At 41.5% G+C, this 24,930-nt stretch overlaps 1 protein-coding gene across 3 annotated transcripts in view; it reads right to left on the bottom strand.

The window, feature by feature from the left end:
- LOC126092316 (uncharacterized) overlaps positions 1 to 24,287 on the bottom strand; it is a 187,573-nt gene extending 163,286 nt beyond the window's left edge. For all 3 annotated transcript variants that reach the window (XM_049907846.1, XM_049907848.1, XM_049907849.1), the window contains exons 1-2: positions 24,184 to 24,287; positions 9,316 to 9,393 (exon numbers count right to left, since the gene is read on the bottom strand). In XM_049907846.1, coding sequence (XP_049763803.1) covers positions 9,316 to 9,393; positions 24,184 to 24,283 — 178 coding nt within the window. In that variant the 5' untranslated portion in view covers positions 24,284 to 24,287. The remainder of the gene's footprint in view (positions 1 to 9,315; positions 9,394 to 24,183) is intronic.
- Positions 24,288 to 24,930: the final 643 nt, after the last annotated feature.

The following is a 24,930-nucleotide window of genomic DNA, read 5'->3' as shown; positions in this document are numbered from 1 at the left end:
CCAGAGCAACATCCTTTAATCAGTATACTGTTTCGAATTTCTTCAAAAACTTGAAAGACTTTTATGGGAGATACGCTACTTTCGCTGATGGTACAAGGATTTCCAATTTGGATGAAACTTGTACCTCAACTGTACCAGATAGGCTTCCAAAGATAGTGGCACAAAAGGGAAGTAAACAGATTTCTCAAGCTACTAGTGGAGAATGTGGTGTCTCAGTGACCACCTGTTGCATAATGAATGCAGGTGGTACTTTCCTGCCCCAGGAAATGATGTTTCCTCGAGTACATTTTAAACAATATATGATAAGTAATGCACCAACAGGCACCCCGGGGTTAGCAACAAAGACTGGCTGGATGAATAGTGAACTTTTTGTGGATGTCATGAAACATTTCATCCACAAGTCCAGTAGTAGCAAAGACAATCCTTCGCTTCTAATTTTAGACAATCATGAAAGCTGTCTGTCAATTGAGGTAATAGATGTAGCAAAAGCCAATCGGGTGGGTATGCTAACTATACACCCACACACTTCAAACAAATTGCAGCCTCTAGATGTAGGACTGTTCTCTTCGTTCAAAGGTACTTATTACTCAGCAGTAAATTCAAAACTCCTACACAGGAAAGGCACTCCTCTCACTATTTATGATGTAGCTGCACGTGTCAAAATCGCTCATGACAGACCAATGACACACACTAACACATGTTTGGCGTTCAAAAATGTGGAATATTTCCATTTGATGAAGACATCTTCACTGACAAAGACTCTATAGTCAGCAAAGTAACAGACAGGGTTGTGGAGGCAAACAGAGCAACTTCAGATGTAAATTCTCTCCATCATATCAAGGATGCACAATCTGCAGGACAAGCCTCAGTTGATGTCAGCCAGTCACAAGATCTGCAGCAAGCAGGACCATCTGCAGTACTTAACACCCAAACAGCCTTTCCTAATGGAGTTTCTCCTGAAATAATTTGAGGATGTCCAAAAGTAGAGAACAGAAGAAAGAGCAATAAATGTAAGAGAGGACAAAGTTTAATTGCAACTGATACACCGGAGAAAGATTTGTTGCAATCCACAAAACATCTCAATAAATAGGTCAACCGGAAGCTTTATGAGCAGGAGTCAGATGTGCATTATGAACAGAGCGATGCCAATGTGGATGTGTCTGGTGAATCTGAGTACAACTTTGAAGACTTGGAAAAATTACCAGAAACAGATGATTTCATTTTGACCAAATTTGAACAGAAAAAACAAAACACCAGTTTACTATGTGGGGAAGATTTTGAAACTGAAGGATGACGCAGGGGACTATCAGGTATCATTTTTGAGAAAAAGTGTAAAAATTGGAGGGAGGTTTTATTTTCCTCAGGTAAAGGATGAAGTTTTTGTTCCAACTAGCAACCTACTTTACATGCTCCCTCGACCTGCTACTGATGGTGTGAAAAAGATACAAAAAACATATTATATTTGGAATCAGCTTCGAGTCCATTGATGTTCGGTAATTCTAAAATAAGTTCCATGATTGTGTGCCTACTGATTTAATTATATGATTCACACGTGGAATATATGTAAACATTATGTTTAAAGTACATTTACACATACTTTGTATGCTAAATAGGTTTTTTCAATGAACCTGTTTAAAGTGGTTCATTGTACCCCACATGTGGGGCACAATGTACCACTTACCAAATTATCTTCAAAGGCATGCAGCTAAAAATCAATTAATGACAATTCAATAATATATGGCTATTTGATACTTGTATGATTAAACTGTAACATCTGTAAATCACAACTCTGTAATAAAATTATTGGATGAGTAACACGGAGAAATATTTTTTATGTTTCAATGTGCCCCACTCTCCCCTACACTGGTGGAAAAATATTACTGACACGTCAGTTGCAGAAGCTAATGGCCACCTTTACAACTGAAGCAGAAATTATTTCAGCAAACGCAAGAGGCAAAAAATTAATTTGGTCATGTTGTTTACAGTCTGAGTAGAATAAAATGCCAGAACTTCCTCCAACACTTTACATTTACAAAGCTGATGCATTAAGACTAGTAAAAAGTGTTGAATATCAATGACAATCAAAACATATAGAGGTCCAACATGTCTATATTTCTAAAATATTTCTAAACTGCAAAATTATGTTGAAACATATCAATGCAAAAAATCAGTTGGCTGATCTTCTGACAAAGATCATGAAACACATTCAGTTTAATTTGCTACATAGAGAGACTGATGTGCAGAAAATGAGGAAGGATTCCTTCACTTTTTTATCTGGTCAATTTTATGTTTGGAGAAAATGTTGTCATAAAATGAAAAGTTGTTGTTGATTCACTGTAACTGTTGTGTCATTCCATAGTGATGTGAAGTATTCTTGATTTTATAAATCATCATCATCATCATCATCATTTAAGACTGATTATGCCTTTCAGCATTCAGTCTGGAGCATAGCCCCCCTTATACAGTTCCTCCATGATCCCCTATTCAGTGCTAACATTGGTGCCTCTTCTGATGTTAAACCTATTACTTCAAAATCATTCTTAACCGAATCCAGGTACCTTCTCCTCGGTCTGCCCCGACTCCTCCTACCCTCTACTGCTGAATCCATGAGTCTCTTGGGTAACCTTGCTTCTCCCAGGCATGTAACATGACCCCACCATCTAAGCCTGTTCGCCCTGACTGCTACATCTATAGAGTTCATTCCCAGTTTTTCTTTGATTTCCTCATTGTGGACACCCTCCTGCCTTTGTTCCCATCTACTAGTACCTGCAATCATCCTAGCTACTTTCATATCCGTAACCTCAACCTTGTTGATAAGGTAACCTGAATCCACCCAGCTTTCGCTCCCATACAACGAAGTTGGTCGAAAGATTGAACGGTGCACAGATAACTTAGTCTTGGTACTGACTTCCTTCTTGCAGAAGAGAGTAGATCGTAGCTGAGCGCTCACTGCATTATCTTTGCTACACCTCGCTTCCAGTTCTTTCACTATGTTGCCATCCTGTGAGAATATGCATCCTAAGTACTTGAAACCGTCCACCTGTTCTAACTTTGTTCCTCCTATTTGGCACTCAATCCGTTTATATTTCTTTTCCACTGACATTACTTTCGTTTTGGAGATGCTAATCTTCATACCATAGTCCTTACATTTCTGATCTAGCTCTGAAATATTACTTTGCAAACTTTCAATCGAATCTGCCATCACAACTAAGTCATCCGCTTATGCAAGACTGCTTATTTTGTGTTCACATATCTTAATCTCACCCAGCCAGTCTATTGTTTTCAACATATGATCCATAAATAATATGAAAAACAGTGGAGACAGGTTGCAGCCTTGTCTTACCCCTGAAACTACTCTGAACCATGAACTCAATTTACCGTCAACTCTAACTGCTGCCTGACTATCCATGTAAAGACCTTTAATTGCTTGCAAAAGTTTGTCTCCTATTCCATAATCTTGTAGAACAGACAATAACTTCCTCCTAGGAACCTGGTCATATGCCTTTTCTAGATCTACAAAGCATAGATACAATTCCCTGTTCCACTCATAACACTTCTCCATTATTTGCCGTAAGCTAAAGATCTGGTCCTGACAACCTCTAAGAGGCCTAAACCCACACTGATTTTCATCCAATTGGTCCTCAACTAATACTTACACTTTCCTTTCAACAATACCTGAGAAGATTTTACCCACAACGCTGATTAAAGAGATACCTCTGTAGTTGTTACAATCTTTTCTGTTTCCATGTTTAAAGATTGATGTGATTACTGCTTTTGTCCAGTCTGATGGAACCTGTCCCAACTCCCAAGCCATTTCAATTATCCTGTGTAGCCATTTAAGACCTGACATTCCACTGTATTTGATGAGTTCCGACTTAATTTCATCCACCCCAACCGCTTTATTGCACTGCAATCTATTGACCATTTTTTCCACTTCCTCAAATGTGATCCTATTTCCATCATCATTACTATCCCATTCTACCTCGAAATCTGAAACATTACTGATCGCATTTTCACCTACATTGAGCAACTCTTCAAAATATTCCCTCCATCTGTCCAAGGCATCCACAGGATTCACCAGCAGTTTTCCTGACCTGTCCAAAATACTTGTCATTTCCTTCTTACCTCCCTTTCGAAGACTGCTAATTACACTCCAGAATGGTTTTCCAGCAGCTTGACCCATAGTCTCCAACCTGTTTCCAAAGTCTTCCCACAATTTCTTCTTGGATGCTGCAATTATCTGTTTGGCTTTATTTCTTTCTTCAACATAACTTTCTCTGTCTACCTGGGTTCTGGTATGTAGCCATTTTTGATACGCCTTCTTTTTCCTTTTACAAGCTGCCTTGACTGTATCATTCCACCAAGCTGTTTGCTTCATCCTACTTTTACACACTACTGTTCCAAGACATTCTTTAGCCACTTCTAGTACTGTGTCCCTGTACCTTGTCCATTCCTTTTCCAATTACTGAAATTGACTACATTCAACTAACTGGTACCTTTCTGAGATCGCTGTTATGTACTTGTGCCTGATTTCCTTATCCTGAAGTTTCTCCACTCTTATCCTCCTACATATGGACCTGACCTCCTGCACTTTCGGCCTCACAATCCCAATTTCATTGCAGATTAAATAATGATCAGTGTCATCAAAGAATCCCCTGAATACACGTGTGTCCCTCACAGCCTTCCTGAATTCCTGATCTGTTATTATATAGTCAATGACAGATCTGGTTCCCCTGCCTTCCCAAGTATACCGGTGAATGTTCTTATGTTTAAAAAAGGAGTTTGTGATTACTAAGCCCATACTGGCACAGAAATCCAAGAGTTGTTTCCCGTTCCTGTTGGCCTCCATATCCTCTCCAAATTTCCATTTCCAATCCTGGCATTAAAATCACCCATGAGCAGAACACTGTCCTTGTCCTTTACTCTAACAACTACATCACTGAGTGCCTCATAAAAACTATCCATCTTATCTTGATCTGTCCCTTCACAATGCGAATATACTGACACAATCCTAATTTTCTTGCTAGACACTGTCAAATCTATCCACATCAGTCGTTCGTTTACATACCTTATTGCAACTACGCTGGGTTCCATTTCTTTCCTGATGTAAAGCCCTACACCCCATTGTGCTATTCCCGCTTTGACTCCTGACAGGTAGACCTTGTATTCTCCCACTTCCTCTTCTTTCTCACCCCTTACCCGAATGTCACTAACAACTAAAACGTCCAGCCCAATCTTACTTGCAGCCTCTGCCAGCTCTACCTTCTTCCCAGAGTAGCCCCCATTGATATTAATAGCTCCCCATCTCATTACCATTTGTTTGCCAAGTCGTATCTTAGGAGTCCCTGGTTTGTCAGTTAGAGGTGGGACTCCGTCACCTCCAAAGGTCCGAGGCATTTTGCTCTGATTGTTGCCAGCATCATATTTAAAGTATCAGGGAAGCAGGTTGCTAGCCTTACTGCCCTGAGTCCCATTGGGTTTTACCCCTAACGGCTGAGGGACTAACTGGTGGATTTGGTACCTTATTTACTCGAATCTAAGCCGCCCTTTTTTTCCGGTTTTTGTAATCCAAGAAACCGCCTGCGGCTTAGAATCGAGTGCAAAGTAACCGGAAGTTCTGTAAAATGTTGGTAGGTGCCGCCACAAGTAACTTTTGCCGTCGAATATATGTAGCGCTACACTAGCATGCTTTGAAGGCACAAAGATAAATACTGGCGCCAAAACCTCTGTGCCAGTAAATAAATTTAAAAAAAGAAAAAGGTGGAAGACGAGCTTTTTTTCCCCGCCCCAAGTTTCGACCACTGCATTTTCATACATTATCCAACGAAGTAAATACAAATTCCGTATTGTTCATCTTCGAATGTAGCAGCCTTTCAATGTACTACGAAAATCCGACTGGCAAGACTGTTTGGGATGATTTTCAATATGGCCAACTCTACATTCTGAATTTTTTCCTATCTGTGACGAGAGATGGTTGCTAATAGGAACTTTTATGAATTGTGAATCACATGCAGTATTCTCTTCATCATAAGAATAATACGAATATAAACATTTTGCCATGTATTCTTTTGTGTTTGCTGCTACTTCATTTAAATCATGTCTGCCTAATAAACTTCGAAACTAGAGTGAGACAACAGCAATCGCGGAAGAATATACATATCATGCCATGTTTATATTAGTATTATTCTTACGCCGATTAGAGATACAGTCAGAAATGAAGCACGACAACGGACTAGATTTTTAAATTTAAGATGACTCTAATTTCTGTGCAGAAGGTAATGTACTAAAGAGGCATCTGGAAAGATATTCAAACGGAGAAAAATTTTCGCTAAACTCTCCTTCACAACATCTTCTATCACAGGCAGTCTATTATTTGGTTCTTGTTGATCATTATCAAAGAAAGCAGCAGTGTAAGTAACAACAAATTGCAGTCTCTTGCCATTGTTTCGCTAATGAGACGATTTTATTTATTTATTTTTATTTATTTTCAATTGGAAGCTGCGGTAGCGCATACAAAAGCAAGCCATGCCTTGAGCTGCGACAGGTCGTAAACACTCACTATCAGAATGCAACAAACAATGCGTGACACAGTACAATAATGCATTTTCAGCTTAGAGTGACGAAACAGCTATAACAAAGTAACGGCACTTATCAGATCAAAGAAAAATAAGCAATCAATTCAACCCAGACGAAGCACGTGAAAAAGGAAGGGTACCCGTATAAATGTGGACGGAGCACCTGACGCATAGCAATGGCTACCTGGTAAAGCTTAACTGCTAAGCTTACGACTCGAACCAAACTACTGTAGCTGTATCGTCATTCATTCGACCTAAATTGTATCTCATATTACAATGGGCCAACTTTGTTTCGATTTGGAGGTGCGGCCTAAAACTTTTCTCTACCCTTGAATTTCGAATCTCAAATTTCAGGTGCAGCTTAGATTCGGGAAAAATTTTTTTCCTTGATTTCGAGTCTCATTTTTCAGGTGCGGCTTAGATTCGAGTGCGGCTTAGATTCGAGTAAATACGGTAGTCTTTGCCGTATGAGCACAAAGGTGACCACGACTCAGAATATGTCCGAGATGCCCAGCCTTATTCCAAAGTAACTGGTATCCCGACTGTCGGGACCACTTACTTGGCCACTCATACGTTGCCCGTGGTTCATAAACTAGGACATGACTACAGGAACCCACACCATGAACCACTGATTTTATAAAAACTCTTTGTAATTCATTTGACATTGAATCATTTGTATTCTATGAACAAATCATTCTTAAATAACACTGAGTTGGTTGAATTTAATATTTCAATAATGACATCTCTCTTTCTACAATAAAAACCTTTGATTTCAGACATTAGCCAACCACTTTTTCAATTTCTTTTCCAATTTGACCTAAAACACCTAAAATGAAAAGTACATTTGGAGTACTATAACATCATATGTAAGGAAAGATTTCATGTTCAGATTGACTGCACTTTCAAATTTTTTCTGGCATATTTATGCAATTTTTTATGCTTGTAGGCAATCCTTACCAACTAATCCAGAGACAATAATGCCATTTATTTGCAGAAAAGTCATTGCCACTGTGAAGTAACCACAAATACTACTCCCAGTATCACTCATTGTCACAAATGGCCTTGAAAGACGCAACTACATACTTTGCAAGGCCATCAACTAACTCTCACTAACCTCTGAGATGAGGGGTATCCTGTCCAAAATCCTACACTCATCTCAAAAGTAGTATTCAATCCTGCACCCAGTCAATAAAACATTTATGGTAATCCCCACTCCACCCCTACTCTCAGCCCTGCATCCCACAAACCAGTCCCCTCAGGATGACCAGAAGATACAAGACCTGTCCCTCAGACCCATTCACCACTTACCACTACAATCCAGTCATAGGCATTTCCTATCTAATCAGTGTTACAGCCATGTATGAAAGCAGCTGCATTGTACATTAGGTATTATTATGTTGCTGTGTAGTTCTCTATGTGGGTATAACAAATAACAAGTTGTCTACCCACAGGAATGGTCACTGCTGAACTGTGGCAAACAGGAAACTTGAGTATCACTTAGTGAACAGGATTGACACCATAACACTAATGACTTCATCCTGTCTTCAGCGCCAGCTCCTCCAAACTGTACAGGCACAAATTGTCCCTCAAAACAATCCTGCAGTATCACTCTCCCTGTGACTGAAATCTCTTTAATCCCCATCCTTTACTTGTGCTCTTCCTACTTAGTTACTCTCACACTTGCCTTTCCCCTCATTTCCACCAAATCAGTCCTTATTTTACTTTCAAAAGGCACTGTTATCTCCTGTCTGCCTCCATATGATTCCCTAAGCCCTCCTTTGACAGCAGATCTTCAACCATCTCCTCTCTTGTAGCCATAGTTCTTTCTGCGAGTGCCCCCTTTCCCCTTTTTGGGTCCTCCAAGGCCCATTTACCTGGGAAAATGCTCATAAAGAGTCAATGAGACCAAGGCCACAGGTGTACCTGTGCCTGTGTGTGTGTCTGATCAGTTAGCTGAGGTCTCCTTTTTTAATTTTGGTTTGATTTTTCCATGCCAAATTATCTGTTAGCATAATATTAGGTTACTAACTATGATTCTTTTGACAAGCACTTTTTATTATTTAAACTTATACTTTTAGTAAAATAACCTCCTGATTGATGTTTCAGTGGGCCAAATGGTGGAGGCATGCATCAATCACAAATGTTTCTCAGGTTCCACAGTCTTGCTGTATCAGCTGTTATGCAGGTACAACCAGCAGAACTTTGTCAGGTCACTCAAGTTGTATGGAATTTCAGGAGGTGAGGCAAGGTCAGAAGAGGAAGTCAGGGTTATCGTATGCACTGCTATCCCTACACCTGTTGTGGTCACCACCACTACCTTCCCCATTACCAACAGACAGTGAAATAGGCTGGCATGTACTTTTTTTTCTGTGCGCACAACTATCAATTCCATGAGCATGTGGCATTTAGTGTATGAGCCTGTAGCTCCACTCCCACTTAACGACATCAGTCAGTCACAAAGCATAACTGAACTGTAACACTTATAGAGGAATTCCTGATTGTAAACTGCTGCATACATTGGTGAAGATTTATAAAGGTAGGCCTTAATTATGTCCTGGACTCACTCTAACTCAAAAATTGGTGGAACATGTTGACAGAAGAATAAAGTCTACATAATCATGCAATAATTCTGGTGTGTCATAAATTTAAGACATTTCGTTTATGGACCTTTACTACTCATTGATAAGTTCTTAAGTTCTTATATTAGCTAATTCAAGAGAGATTATCTATGATTACTCACACATTAACTTAGGAAAATGACCAGGTACAGCTATGTCTTCCATCTCAGATGCTTCATTTGTTTTCCCACGCAGCATGTCTAAAATATAGCAAATATAGTACATAAACAAGAAAACATTACACTCCAAGATTTTATTTTAATCTATAGAAATATTATATGATCATTTACATGCCTTGATTTCAATCTTAATTACTCTGACTTGTCTTACTGAGTATAAGTTATGTACTTCCCATACCAGACAGATCATAGATATAGTGCTGTATTAATATACACTCATGTTCAGAAAAAAAATACAGAACACCTTGAATGACTAGAGGTACAAAGTTCATACTCACAAGACAAGTAAATTAGTATGTTCTGTAGAAATTATTAGTATTTGAATCATAGCAGCCTGTGGGTTCGAGGTCAACATCGATATCATTAGACAGCACCACCTACCAACAAAATGTGACTGCAACTCTCACTGTCACTATAAACTGAAGTTATGGATAAGTGCAACTTGAGCAGTCATGCAGGATGCCTCACAGATGCATGCACAAACTGTACTGTCAAATTAGTGAGTTTGAAAGAGGGCATTTTGTTGGCATGAGAGAATGTGATCCATCCAGCCAGGAAATTGCTGCTCACATGAGACAAAGTGTTTTGGCAGTGCAATGGATGTGTGTAGATTGGTTCACAGAAGGCCACAGAACACAATGAGATAGGTGTCCGGTCGCAACACCCAGACCACCCCCATCCCCCCGCCCCACCAAGAACATTGACACCTCATCCGAATGGCATTGCAGGACAGATCTGCATCCAAACGAAAGTGCTGGCAGGTCAAGAGACACACAAACAAACACAAACATACACACAAAATTCAAGCTTTCGCAACAAACGGTTGCTTCATCAGGAAAGAGGGAAGGAGAGGGAAAGACGAAAGGATATGGCTTTTAAGGGAGAGGGTAAGGAGTCATTCCAATCCCAGGAGCAGAAAGACTTACCTTGGGGAGAAAAAAGGACAGGTATACACTCGCACACACACCCATATCCAACCGCACATACACAGACACAAGCAGACATTTGTAAAGGCAAAGAGTTTCGGCAGAGATGACAGTCGAGGCAGAAGTACAGAGGCAAAGATGTTGTTGAAAGACAGGTGAGGTATGAGCGGCGGCAACTTGAAATTAGTGGAGGTTGAGGGCTGGCGGATAACAAGAAGAGAGGATATACTGAAGGGCAAGTGCCCATCTCCGGAGTTCTGACAGGTTGGTGTTAGTGGGAAGTATCCAGATAACCCGGACGGTGTAACAGTGTGCCAAGATGTGCTGGTCGTGCACCAAGGCATGTTTAGCCACAGGGTGATCCTCATTACCAACAAACACTGTCTGCCTGTGTCCAATCATGCGAATGGACAGTTTGTTGCTGGTCATTCCCACATAGAAAGCTTCACAGTGTAGGCAGGTCAGTTGGTAAATCATGTGGGTGCTTTCACACGTGGGTCTGCCTTTGATCGTATACACCTTCTGGGTTACAGGACTGGAGTAGGTGGTGGTGGGAGGGTGCATGGGACAGGTTTCACACTGGGTGCAGTTACAACGGTAGGACTCAGAGGGTAGGGAAGGTGGTTTGGGGATTTCATAGGGATGAACTAAGAGGTTACGAAGGTTAGGTAGGGTAGTTGCGGGATGCGAAAGCTGTTTTCAGATTGTTGGTGTAATGGTGCAGGGATTCCAGACTGGAGCAGATTCGTTTGCCACGAAGACCTAGGCTGTAGGGAAGGGACCGTTTGATGTGGAATGGGTGGCAGCTGTCATAATGGAGGTACTGTTGCTTGTTGGTGGGTTTGATGTGGGCGACCGTGTGAAGCTGGCCATTGGACAGATGGAGGTCAACGTCAAGGAAAGTGGCATGGGATTTGGAGTAGGACCAGGTGAATCTGATAGAACCAAAGGAGTTGAGGTTGGAGAGAAAATTCTGGGGTTCTTCTTCACTGTGAGTCCAGATCATGAAGATGTCATCAATAAATCTTTACCAAACTTTGGGTTGGCAGGCATGGGTAACCAAGAAGGCTTCCTCTAAGCGACCCATGAATAGGTTGGCATACGAGGGGGCCATCCTGGTACTCATGGCTGTTCCCTTTAATTGTTGGTATGTCTGGCCTTCAAAAGTGAAGAAGTTGTGGGTCAGGATGAAGCTGGCTAAGGTAATGAGGAAAGAGGTTTTATGTAGGGTGGCAGGTGATCGGCATGAAAGGAAGTGCTCCATCACAGGGAAGCCCTGATCGTGCGGAATATCTGTGTATAAGGAAGTGGCATCAATGGTTACAAGTATGGTTTCCGGGGGTAACAGATTGGGTAAGGATTCCAGGCGTTCGAGAAAGTGGTTCGTGTCTTTGATGAAGGATGGGAGACTGCATGTAATGGGTTGAAGGTGTTGATCTACATAGGCAGAGATACGTTCTGTGGGGGCTTGGTAACCAGCTACAATGGGGCGGCTGGGATGATTGGGTTTGTGAATTTTAGGAAGAAGGTAGAAGGTAGGGGTGCAGGGTGTCGGTGGCGTCAGGAGGTCGATGGAGTCAGGTGAAAGGTTTTGTAGGGGGCCTAAGGTTCTGAGGATTCCTTGAAGCTCTGCCTAGACATCAGGAATGGGATCGTCTGGAGTATGTGGCTGAGGGACTGCATCAGCTTTCAGACACCACCACATACAAAGTTTGCCAAGGTAAACTCACCTGTCATTCAACAACATCTTTGCCTCTGTACTTCTGCCTCGACTGACATCTCTGCCGAAACTCTTTGCCTTTACAAATGTCTGCTTGTGTCTGTGTATGTGTGGTTGGATATGGGTGTGTGTGCGAGTGTATACCTGTCCTTTTTTCCTCCTAAGGTAAGTCTTTCGGCTCCCAGGATTGGAATGACTCCTTACCCTCTCCCTTAAAAGCCACATCCTTTCATCTGTCCCTCTCCTTCCCTCTTTCCTGACGAAGCAACCATGGGTTGCGAAAGCTTGAATATCGTGTGCATGTTTGTGTTTGTTTGTGTGTCTATCGACCTGCCAGCGCTTTCATTTGGTAAGTCACATCATCTTTGTTTTTAGATATATTTTTCCCACTTTGATTGTTTCCCTCTATTTATATATATATATATATATATATATATATATATATAATAGAGGGAAACATTCCACATGGGAAAAATATATCTAAAAATAAAGATGATGAGAATTACCAAACAAACACACATACGAACACAAACACACACACAAAATTCTAGCTTTCGCAACCAACGGTTGCCTCGTCAGGAAAGAGGGAAGGAGAGGGAAAGACAAAAGGATTTGGGTTTTAAGGGAGAGGGTAAGGAGTCATTCCAATCCCGGGAGTGGAAAGACTTACCTTAGGGGGAAAAAAGGACAGGTATACACTCGCACACACACACATATCCATCCGCATATACACAGACACAAGCAGACATTTGTAAAGGCAAAGAGTTTGGGCAGAGATGTCAGTTGGGGCAGAAGTACAGAGGCAAAGATGATGTTGAAAGACAGGTGAGGTATGAGCGGCGGCAAATTGAAATTAGAAATTAGCGGAGACTGAGGCCTGGCGGATAGCGAGAAGAGAGGATATGCTGAAGGGCAAGTTCCCATCTCCGGAGTTCTGACAGGTTGGTGTTAGTGGGAAGTATCCAGATAACCCAGACGGTGTAACACTGCGCCAAGATGTGCTGGTCGTGCACCAAGGCATGTTTAGCCACAGGGTGATCCTCATTACCAACAAACACTGTCTGCCTGTGTCCATTCATGCGAATGGACAGTTTGTTGCTGGTCATTCCCACATAGAACGCTTCACAGTGTAGGCAGGTCAGTTGGTAAATCACGTGGTTGCTTTCACATGTGGCTCTGCCTTTGATCGTGTACACCTTCCGGGTTACAGGACTGGAATAGGTGGTGGTGGGAGGGTGCATGGGACAGGTTTTACACTGAGTGTGGTTACAGGGGTAGGAGCCAGAGGGTAGGGAAGGTGGTTTGGGGATTTCATAGGGATGAACTAAGAGGTTACGAAGGTTAGGTGGACGGCGGAAAGACACTCTTGGTGGAGTGGGGAGGATTTCATGAAGGATGGATCTCATTTCAGGGCAGGATTTGAGGAAGTCGTATCCCTGCTGGAGAGCCACATTCAGAATCTGATCCAGTCCTGGAAAGTATCCCGTCACAAGTGGGGCACTTTTGGGGTTCTTCTGTGGAACGTTACGTTTTTGAGGAGATGAGGAAGTGGCTCTGGTTATTTGCTTCTGTACCAGGTCGGGAGTGTAGTTACGGGATGCAAAAGCTGTTTTCAGGTTGTTGGTGTAATGGTTCAAGGATTCCGGACTGGAGCAGATTTGTTTGCCACGAAGACTAGGCTGTAGGGAAGGGACCATTTGATGTGGAATGGGTGGCAGCTGTCATAATGGAGGTACTGTTGCTTGTTGGTGGGTTTTATGTGGACGGACGTGTGAAGCTGGCCATTGGACAGGTGGAGGTCAACGTCAAGGAAAGTGGCATGGGATTTAGAGTAGGACCATGTGAATCTGATGGAACCAAAGGAGTTGAGGTTGGAGAGGAAATTCTGGAGTTCTTCTTCACTGTGAGTCCAGATCATGAAAATGTCATCAATAAATCTGTACCAAACTTTGGGTTGGCAGGCCTGGGTAACCAAGAAGGCTTCTTCTAAGCGACCCATAAATAGGTTGGCGTATGAGGGGGCCATCCTGGTACCCATGGCTGTTCCCTTTAATTGTTGGTATGTCTGGCCTTCAAAAGTGAAGAAGTTGTGGGTCAGGATGAAGCTGGCTAAGGTAATGAGGAAAGAGATTTTAGGTAGGGCGGCAGGTGATCGGCGTGAAAGGAAGTGCTCCATCGCAGCAAAGCCCTGGACATGTGGGGTATTTGTGTACAAGGAAGTGGCATCAATGGTTACAAGGATGGTTTCCGAGGGTAACAGACTAGGTAGGGATTCCAGGCGTTCGAGAAAGTGGTTGGTGTCTTTGATGAAGGATGGGAGACTGCATGTAATGGGTTGAAGGTGTTGATCTACGTAGGCAGAGATGCGTTCTGTGGGGGCTTGGTAACCAGCTACAATGGGACGGCCGAGATGATTGGGTTTGTGAATTTTGGGAAGAAGGTAGAAGGTGTTGGTGGGGTCAGGAGGTTGATGGAGTCAGGTGAAAGGTTTTGTAGGGGGCCTAAGGTTCTGAGGATTCCTTGAAGCTCCGCCTGGACATCAGGAATGGGATTACCTTGGCAAACTTTGTAAGTAGTGTTGTCTGAAAGCTGATGCAGTCCCTCAGCCACATACTCCCGACGATCAAGTACCACAGTCGTGGAACCATTGTCCGACGGAAGAATGACGATGGATTGGTCAGCCTTCAGATCACGGATAGCCTGGGCTTCAGCAGTGGTGATGTTGGGAGTAGGATTAAGGTTTTTTAAGAAGGATTGAGAGGCAAGGCTGGAAGTCAGAAATTCCTGGAAGGTTAGGAGAGGGTGATTTTGAGGAAGAGGAGGTGGGTCCCGCTGTGACGGAGGACGGAACTGTTCCAGGCATGGTTCAATTTGGATAGTGTCTTGGGGAGTTGGATCATTAGGAGTAGGATTAGGATCATTTTTCTTCGTGGCAAAGTGATATTTCCAGCAGAGAGTATGGGTGTAGGACAGTAAATCTTTGACGAGGGCTGTTTGGTTAAATCTGGGAGTGGGGCTGAAGGTGAGGCCTTTCGATAGGACAGAAGTTTCGGATTGGGAGAGAGGTTTGGAGGAAAGGTTAACTACTGAATTGGGGTGTTGTGGTTCCAGATTGTGTTGATTGGAATTTTGAGGTTTTGGAGGGAGTGGAGCTGGAAGTGGGAGATTGAGTAGATGGGAGAGACTGGGTTTGTGTGCAATGAGAGGAGGTTGAGGTTTGCTGGAAAGGTTGTGAAGGGTGAGTGAGTTGCCTTTCCGGAGGTGGGAAACCAGGAGATTGGATAGTTTTTTAAGGTGGAGGGTGGCATGCTGTTCTAATTTGCGGTTGGCCTGTAGGAGGATGCTCTGAACAACCGGCGTGGATGTGGAAGAGGAAAGATTGAGGACTTTTATTAAGGATAGGAGTTGATGGGTGTGTTGATTGGCTGAGTGGATGTGTAGGTGAAGGATTAGGTGGGTGAGGGCAATGGATTGTTCGGTTTGGAACTGGTATAGGGACTGATGGAAAGAAGGGTTGCAGCCAGAGATGGGAACTTTAAGTGTGAGGCCTTTGGGGGTGATGCCAAATGTCAGACAAGCCTGACAAAATAAAATATGGGAGTGTAATCTGGCTAGGGTGAAGGCATGTTTGCGGAGTGAATGTAAATAAAACTTAATGGGGTCGTGGAGGTGTTGTGAGGGTGACATGGTACTAGAAGGTGGAAAGTGGAACACGAGGCTGAAATGAAAATAAAAATAAATATAAAAATAAAAATATATGGGGAGAGATAAAGGTAAAACTAGAAAGCAAATGGAGATCTGGTGTGAAAAAAGGCGAAAAAGGGTCATCGGGAGTATGTGGCTGAGGGACTGCGTCAGCTTTCAGACAACACCACATACAAAGTTTGCCAAGGTAATCCCATTCCTGATGTCCAGGCAGAGCTTCAAGGAATCCTCAGAACCTTAGGCCCCCTACAAAACCTTTCACCTGACTCCATCAACCTCCTGACCCCACCGACACCCCGCACCCCTACCTTCTACCTTCTTCCTAAAATTCACAAACCCAATCATCCCGGCCGCCCCATTGTAGCTGGTTACCAAGCCCCCACAGAATGTATCTCTGCCTACGTAGATCAACACCTTCAACCCATTACATGCAGTCTCCCATCCTTCATCAAAGACACCAACCACTTTCTGGAACGCCTGGAATCCTTACCCAATCCGTTACCCCCAGAAACCATCCTTGTAACCATTGATGCCACTTCCTTATACACAAATATCCCGCACGTCCAGGGCCTCGCTGCGATGGAGCACTTCCTTTCACGCCGATCACCTGCCACCCTACCTAAAACCTCTTTCCTCATTACCTTAGCCAGCTTCATCCTGACCCACAACTTCTTCACTTTTGAAAACCAGACATACCAACAATTAAAGGGAACAGCCATGGGTACCAGGATGGCCCCCTCGTACGCCAACCTATTCATGGGTTGCTTAGAGGAAGCCTTCTTGGTTACCCAGGCCTGCCAACCCAAAGTTTGATACAGATTTATTGATGACATCTTCATGATCTGGACTCACAGTGAAGAAGAACTCCAGAATCTCCTCTCCAACCTCAACTCCTTTGGTTCCATCAGATTCACCTGGTCCTACTCCAAATCCCATGCCACTTTCCTTGATGTTGACCTTCACCTGTCCAATGGCCAGCTTCACACGTCCGTCCACATCAAACCCACCAACAAGCAACAGTACCTCCATTACGACAGCTGCCACCCATTCCACATCAAATGGTCCCTTCCCTACAGCCTAGGTCTTCGTGGCAAACGAATCTGCTCCAGTCCGGAATCCCTGAAGCATTACACCAACAACCTGACAACAGCTTTCGCATCCCGCAACTACCCTCCCGACCTGGTACAGAAGCAAATAACCAGAGCCACTTCCTCATCCTCTCAAACCCAGAACCTCCCACAGAAGAACCACAAAAGTGCCCCACTTGTGGCAGGATACTTTCCGGGACTGGATCAGATTCTGAATGTGGCTCTCCAGCAGGGATACGACTTCCTCAAATCCTGCCCTGAAATGAGATCCATCCCTCATGAAATCCTCCCCACTCCACCAAGAGTGTCTTTCCGCCGTCCACCTAACCTTCGTAACCTCTTAGTTCATCCCTATGAAATCCCCAAACCACCTTCCCTACCCTCTGGCTCCTACCCTTGTAACCGCCCCAGGTGTAAAACCTGTCCCATGCACCCTCCCACCACCACCTACTCCAGTCCTGTAACCCGTAAGGTGTACACAATCAAAGGCAGAGCCACGTGTGAAAGCACCCACGTGATCTACCAACTGACCTGCCTACACTGTGATGCGTTCTATGTGGGAATGACCAGCAACAAACTGTCCATTCGCATGAATGGACACAGGCAGACAGTGTTTGTTGGTAATGAGGATCACCCTGTGGCTAAACATGCCTTGGTGCACGACCAGCACATCTTGGCGCAGTGTTACACCGTCCGGGTTATCTGGATACTTCCTACTAACACCAACCTATCCGAACTCCAGAGATGGGAACTTTCTCTTCAATATATCCTCTCTTCCCGTTATCCACCAGGCCTCAATCTCCGCTAATTTCAAGTTGCCGCCACTCATACCTCACCTGTCATTCAACAACGTCTTTGCCTCTGCACTTCTGCCTCGACTGACATCTCTGCCCAAACTCTTTGTCTTTAAATATGTCTGCTTGTGTCTGTATATGTGTGGATGGATATGTGTGTGTGTGCGAGTGTATACCCGTCCTTTTTTCCCCCTAAGGTAAGTCTTTCTGCTCCCGGGACTGGAATGACTCCTTACCCTCTCCCTTAAAACCCACATCCTTTCGTCTTTCCCTCTCCTTCCCTCTTTCCTGATGAGGCAACAGTTTGTTGCGAAAGCTTGAATTTTGTGTGTATGTTTGTGTTCGTATGTGTGTCTGTCGACCTGCCAGCACTTTCATTTGGTAAGTCACATCATCTTTGTTTTTAGGTATATTTTTCCCTCGTGGAATGTTTCCCTCTATTATAACTATATATATATATATATATATATATATATATATATATATATATATATATATATATATATATATATATAAAAAGAAAGATGATGAGACTTACCCAACAAAAGCGCTGGCAGGTCGATAGACACACAAATAAACACAAACATACACACAAAACTCTAGCTTTCGCAACCAATGGTTGCCTCGTCAGGAAAGAGGGAAGGAGAAGGAAAGACAAAAGGATTGGGTTTTAGGGAGAGGGTAAGGAGTCATTCCAATCCCGGGAGCGGAAAGACTTACTTGTCTTTCCTTCTCCTTCCCTCTTTCCTGACGAGGCAACCATTGGTTGCGAAAGCTAGAGTTTTGTGTGTATGTTTGTGTTTATTTGTGTGTCTATCGACCTGCCAGCGCTTTTGTTGGGTAAGTCTCATCATCTTTCTTTTTAAATATATTTTCCCACGTGGAATGTTTCCCTCTATTATATATATATATATATATATATATATATATATATATATATGTGTGTGTGTGTGTGTGTGTGTGTGTGTGTGTGTGTGTGTGTGTGTGTGTGTGTGTGTGTGTGTGTTCTATTTCATTGGCACCAGTCACCAGTCCATGTCAATAGCTCAAGCACACTCTTTGATACCTGTGTGGGTCGAGGTAGTCCCCAGATCAGCAAGAGTGCAATGAGTGCAGTGTATTTAGAGGCAAGCACAGGATGCTTGAGGAAGTTGTTTACCAGCCAACAGAAATGAGAGCTCTGTGGTCCAATTGAGGTGTCAACATTGAATGTATGCAGTGGCCTCACTCTCAAGTGTCTTGAACAGGTGACACCCGGCAGAATGCTATGATTTATACATCACTCTGTGGACAGAAGGAAGGTCAGTCAGATTGCCTGTGACTGCAGTTCTTCTAACCAACAGTGAGACTCAATGTGGGTAGCTAAGAACTGTTTCACATGGGAATCACCCAGCACATTCTGGTCCCATCTTCATTTTTGTTCAGTTTATATTCTCCTCTATAATTCTGTATGAGCTTTTGCTTGGAGAATTTGTATAAATTTTGGCTTTTGCTATTTTTGTATTTACACTGTCATCTCTTGGCATCAATGGTGATGCTATGAATATGTTTTATTGTGGCCAATCTATGGGCCATGACAGTTTCTGTTCTGTGTAAAATGCAGATTGGGCCACCTGCTATTTATTGTGTATTGGTGCACTATGTTTTAGTCAGAGGTCTAAATTATGACATATTAATAAATTTTTTGTGTGGCCAGTCTAGGGGCTGTGGTATTAGAAAAACTGCTATTCTGTGGGTAAACTGGAGATTTGATCAGTTCTGATTAGTTTTGATTTAGGTGTACTAATACACTTTGTTTCTGCTAGAGAGCCTTACCTTGATATACTGACATGTTTTAGTGTGAGCAATCAATGGGCCATTTTATGTGAATAATTGCTGTTCTGAGCAAATTACTGATTTGGCTGACTGCTGGTAATTGTTTGTGGCTGTGTAATAATTCTCGCTATTCCACCCAGTGACTTAAGTTCTGGTATAAACATGCTTAATTAATTAAATATATACATAAACACTTGTATGTAAATACTTGTTCTAAAGAGGACTCTGGCTAAGTTGAGAATTGTACTATCCTGTGCAGCATCACTGATTCTGTATTTAAATCATAATCATGGTATCTGGATATGTTACCCTTCCTTTAATATTATTTGCTGGCCAGTGCTGTTTAGTTCAGTCACATACCTAGTGAACTTGTTTTTTTTGCTTATAAGCCTCCTACAGCCACCTGACATAGCATAACTTTATGCTGCTTGAAACCTTTGGAGCACTGTTGATTCTTGGATGCGCCTCTACACATGTTTAAAAAGGATAAAGAAAAACAGAAGTTCTGTTAAGTAGATCTAGTTAGAGTAATTGTTTGCCTAAGTTAATTTTCACCTTCCTCATAAATATTAGTTGTGCAGGAAAGGGAGTGAATCATATCAAATTATTTGTATGGTCACATGTGACCGACTTCACTAAAGATCCTTTTGGCAAAATTATGTACATGTATTATGATTAATTTGTTTATGGGGATAAGTTAAATGAGATCACCTTATCTGATGCCTCTTGACCTGCTACACTAGTTGGCTCAAAATAATGTGGAAACATAATGCCAAATTGTTCTAAAGGAACTACAGCTCTTAGCACTGTCTCATACAATGTTTAGCTCTCTCTTGCAGCCTGATTTGTAATATTTTGCCTTTGTATTTCTTTAACATGTGGTGACCTTGTCCTTATACTTGGTTCACTCTGTGGAGCATGCGAAATGGAAGAATAACTCACCAGTTGCACCACCAAAGAGGATTTATTTTGATGTATGGTACCTGCTTCAGCAGAAATTTCACACGCTGTATGCCTTATCACTGTTGTTCAATCATTTTCATGAGAACATTAGTGAGCAAGTACATTTAAAATACCCCAAGACCTAGGTAAATTGACTTAGTTTGTGTGTTTCTATTGTAAATGTTTACCCTGTGCAACAAAGAAAATTCAAGTTGCACTTGCTATTATGTTGTAAAACATTTATTAATCTGACAGAAAGATTTTTTCTTGTAACAATAATTTTGAATAATCCTTGTAATTTGTCAAAGCCATTGTGTTACTGTATCAGAGCATTTCCATTTGCAAATTGTGGCTCTGGGTGTTCCTTATAAATGAGACTGATTTTTTTAGCAGTATACTTCTTTCTGTTCACTGGAGTGGCTTTGGATTTTGATCGTAACTTTTTTTTCTCAAATTCATACTTGGCTGACATCCACTTGCACTGTTCAGTTTTAAATTGAGCAGTTGTTTTAATAAATGTGCTGAGGGTGACTAAATTGAATATTTGTTGTTACTGTGGTCTAGCACCTTATGGCTCCAAACACAAGCCGGCTCCCTACCACTACACAGTGATTATCTATGTGTAATATACTTTTACCTTCTCCAATGAGTTATTTTATAATTCCTGCTTGTATGTGCAAATTTTCCTTCCATTGTTAACGTATTAACATTATAAAAAGAGTCTCCAGTTTACCATGCTGAGAACATTTGTGGTTATGAATTTATAAATCGATGTCTCACTAATAGAAATTCCAAGATCAATACAATAAACAAAAATGTAGTTTGGTAATCATTCACCAGTAGTTTATTGATGATTCATGCATAACAATATACAACAATACAGAGACAGTTTTAGCTTTGAAACTACTGCTCTGTTTCTAACTGCAGTGAGACTGACTTTATATGGGGCTGCTCAGTCTGAGAGGAAAGTTATGTGACAATTTGTAGGAAGGTAGTCATGTTATTTGTTACTTGCTGAGGAAGTAACATGTACTCTTGTTCCAAATAACAATGTCTTCCAAGTTAAGACCTTAATTACTCACCCCCGTTTCTATTCACAAAACCCTTTTACTGTGTGGCAGTACTTCCTGCATCTTATTTCTGAGATGGAAACTGCTGCCCCCCAAAAGCTTGAAGAACATTCCCAACCACACCTGAGGGAGCTATTATAGCTCTTCATGTTTCAGTCCTGTATGTCCTGTATGTGAGTATCTCCAGCCAGCAAATAACCTATCAGTCCCCTCCAAAATCCCCCATCACCTCACTCAGCAATCCCATTCTCACCCCTAGATATTGCTTTGCCAATCTACTCTACCTTCTTCAGCCCCTGAAACCTCTTTCATGCTTTGTAACTTACAATGATCTGAATATCCAACACTCTCATCAATTAAGCTTTCTAAAATTCGCCCCCTACAGAAGATTCAGTTCTCTCAACAGGCCCTAGCGCAAAACCTGATTTAACCAAACTGGACTAGTGAAAGATCTATTTTTCCTTACTTGTTCCTATGAGTAGAAGGAATTCTTTGCTTCCCATATTACTGACCACAGACAGCTGAAAGAGCACAAAGAACATTGTTCTGAATTGTTCCCACTTGCTTTAAAAATTGTCCAAAATCCCCTCCACACAGTCACACTCTGGCAACTATGCAAGAATTTCTCACCTCCAGTCTGGCTACTACTTTATTCCCTAAGTTCCTCCTCACTATTCCAACATCACAGCTACAGAATAAACATTGTTCACGACCTTGAAACCAATATTTAGCTTATCATTCTTCCAAAACACAATGTTCGTGACTGTGGTCTTGGACTTCGGTGAGTCTGTCTCTTACTGAGGATATCTGAAAACTACCCACCACATCACTTAGCAAATCTCTACATTTTCACAGCTTTCACCAATCCCATATTTCAAAAACACCATCCCTAGGGCCTTACTGCCCATGAGAGTCAGTTCTGCAATGGGACGTAGGAGTTTGTCAAATATGACACTAAATTTGCCAGAGCTTTGCGAACAGTCCAGAAACAGCTTTCTGTGACACCAACAAAGGTACCATCACTGTGAACCAGTCCCGTAACAGTACACCTCGTATCACTCAATGGTTATCACTCAATAGTATTTAGGCCTTGAAAAGCTCAAGCACATACTGTGCCATGACTTCCTATTTCAACTCTTTTCTTAATCTTTCTTCACACAGGTCATTCAACTGTGGTCAACACAAGTGGAACACAAAATAAGAAGAATCACATGTGAAAGAAGCCATGCAATATACTGCAGTAAATATCAATGAAGGGATAACAACTAACTAACTGTTTATGAACCAACAAACAGTCGCTAACTGCAAACTCAAGCACCTAGTTTCTCAACATGCTCTACACCACAAATCTATGATTTCAAGAGTTTGATGAGTGCATTGGTGCAGTCATTTGAGAGAACAATGGTTCAAATCCCTGTCCAGACACCCAAATCTAGGTTTTCCATAATTTTCCTAAATTGCTTCAGACAAATGTGGTTCCTTCAAAAATGACATGGCCAATTTCCTTTACCTTTTGTATATTGAGTTTCTACTCCTTCTCCAATGACTATACAGTTGAAAGAACATTAAACTCTGATTTTCATTCCTTTTTCTCAGCAGCTACTTCAGTGCCCATGCCATTTTGATCCTTCTCCTAGCAACAGCTCCCCTGAAATACATAAGTAAGAACTATTCCTCCAGTATACGCTCCATTCTGAGAATCCCTTTGGTCCCAATCCTCTATATGTCCCTTTTCACACTTTTTACCTTATCCTTACTTTTTCTCTCTTGTCATTTTCTACACCATTCCTCCCCCGCCCAAATCCTTCACTTATCTTTCCCTTTCATTCTTTCCTCCCTCTCTCACTCTGTATCTACTTCTTTTTCAATTTTGTCATTATTTTTTCAGTCCTTATTTTGATATGGTTGCTGAGAACCACCTGTCTCTCACTCTATCATGTCTCTCATTGACTGCCGAGTCACTCATAAACAGTCAGTGTTACCACAGCTTCAGAAGATTATGTTTGGCTGTCTGTTTGATTATGTGTTTGTGTGGAACATTTAAATTAGACAAAAACCTGAAGGCTAGTAATCTCTCAGTGATGACACATGTTTCTAAGTCACTCAGCTATGACTGAATGATTGTGTTTCTTTATTTTTGTTTATGAAATCTATGTTAGAAATAGTCGTTAAAGTTTAAGCTCACCATCTGTCAGAATTGAGGTTAATTTGGATATATTAAGGCAATAACTGAAAATTAAGGCAATAACTGAAAATTCTGAGAAAGAGGATGCTCTCCAAATCTATAATAAATAACAATACTGAAGAGGTCTTTGATAAGCATATATTTTAATTGTATTTTTCAGCCTCATATCACAAATAGGTATTATGCTTTGTTTCAATTACTTGGCAAGTAGTCTAAGGTGCTTTTCATCAGTCTGATGATAACTTGTTAAGAGATTAAAACTGTTTATAACACTGTTTATGTCACTACAGACTGAAATATACATTAAAAGAATTTTGTTTACAAAATGGTCACTGAGTTCCCCTAATGCACTATATCTAGTCTCTGATATGCACAATGGTGATATTTGCTTTTAAGACTTTTATAATACTTTACTTGACCACTATATTATTATGTCCCACTAAAAAAGCCTAATCCATTGCAAACCATCAATAACAAAAGAGCATTCTTGATTAAATTTTAAGGTTCTATTTACAATTCACACTGGACCATTTGTAACAGCATAAATTTTCAATGAAATTGCTTACCTTTGTAGATATTGTGTCCATTTGCAAGGGCAAGAACACCAAACTCACTGAAGGAAGCCACCAGTAGCAGCCAACCAGAGAGAAACTGCAATAGCAGCATTCTTATTTCTGTAAGGAATTAAAAATTGATATGCTCTTGAATGCATTATATACAACCAGTTAATTAATAAAAAGATATACCAGTGATAAAGTAAGCAGTTAGTAAGAGATTATTGTGTTTTAATGTTTTATGAGGTGTCTGGATAGTGCCACTAAAGACATTTTTAACAAAATAAACTGGGTCCTTTCATAATGAAATCTTTAGTTTACCAAATTTATCTCCATTTTCATCACCATGAGTTAAATTTCTGAATATGGTGCAACATCTCAGTAGCATAGATACTGGTTACAGCAGATCTTGATGCAGTATATATTTATGCAGTTTATATTAATAAAAATAACTATATCTGTGTATGTACATTCCGTGTCTCCTCCTAAACCACTGGATTGAATTCAACCAAACAAAGTACGCGAATCACTTACTATCTGTAAAGAAGCTCTGTTGGGATAAGAACCACCTATCTCCCACAGAGATGAAGTCAGAGCTGTACCAAGGTGATTCAGCACCCCTGATAAAACTGACGAAGCTGCCTCCATCCCCTCCCTCCTGCTGTAAAATTGAGTGTCAGTTATTTTTCTAAACATATTTAACCAATATTATACTTTTGTAAGTAGGTTTAATACAAATGGTGAAACTGACTGCCCTGT

Source organism: Schistocerca cancellata, chromosome 7 (genome assembly GCF_023864275.1).
Source record: "Schistocerca cancellata isolate TAMUIC-IGC-003103 chromosome 7, iqSchCanc2.1, whole genome shotgun sequence".
Classification (NCBI taxonomy): Eukaryota; Metazoa; Arthropoda; class Insecta; order Orthoptera; family Acrididae; genus Schistocerca; species Schistocerca cancellata.
This window is presented reverse-complemented; position numbering and strand designations above follow the sequence as displayed.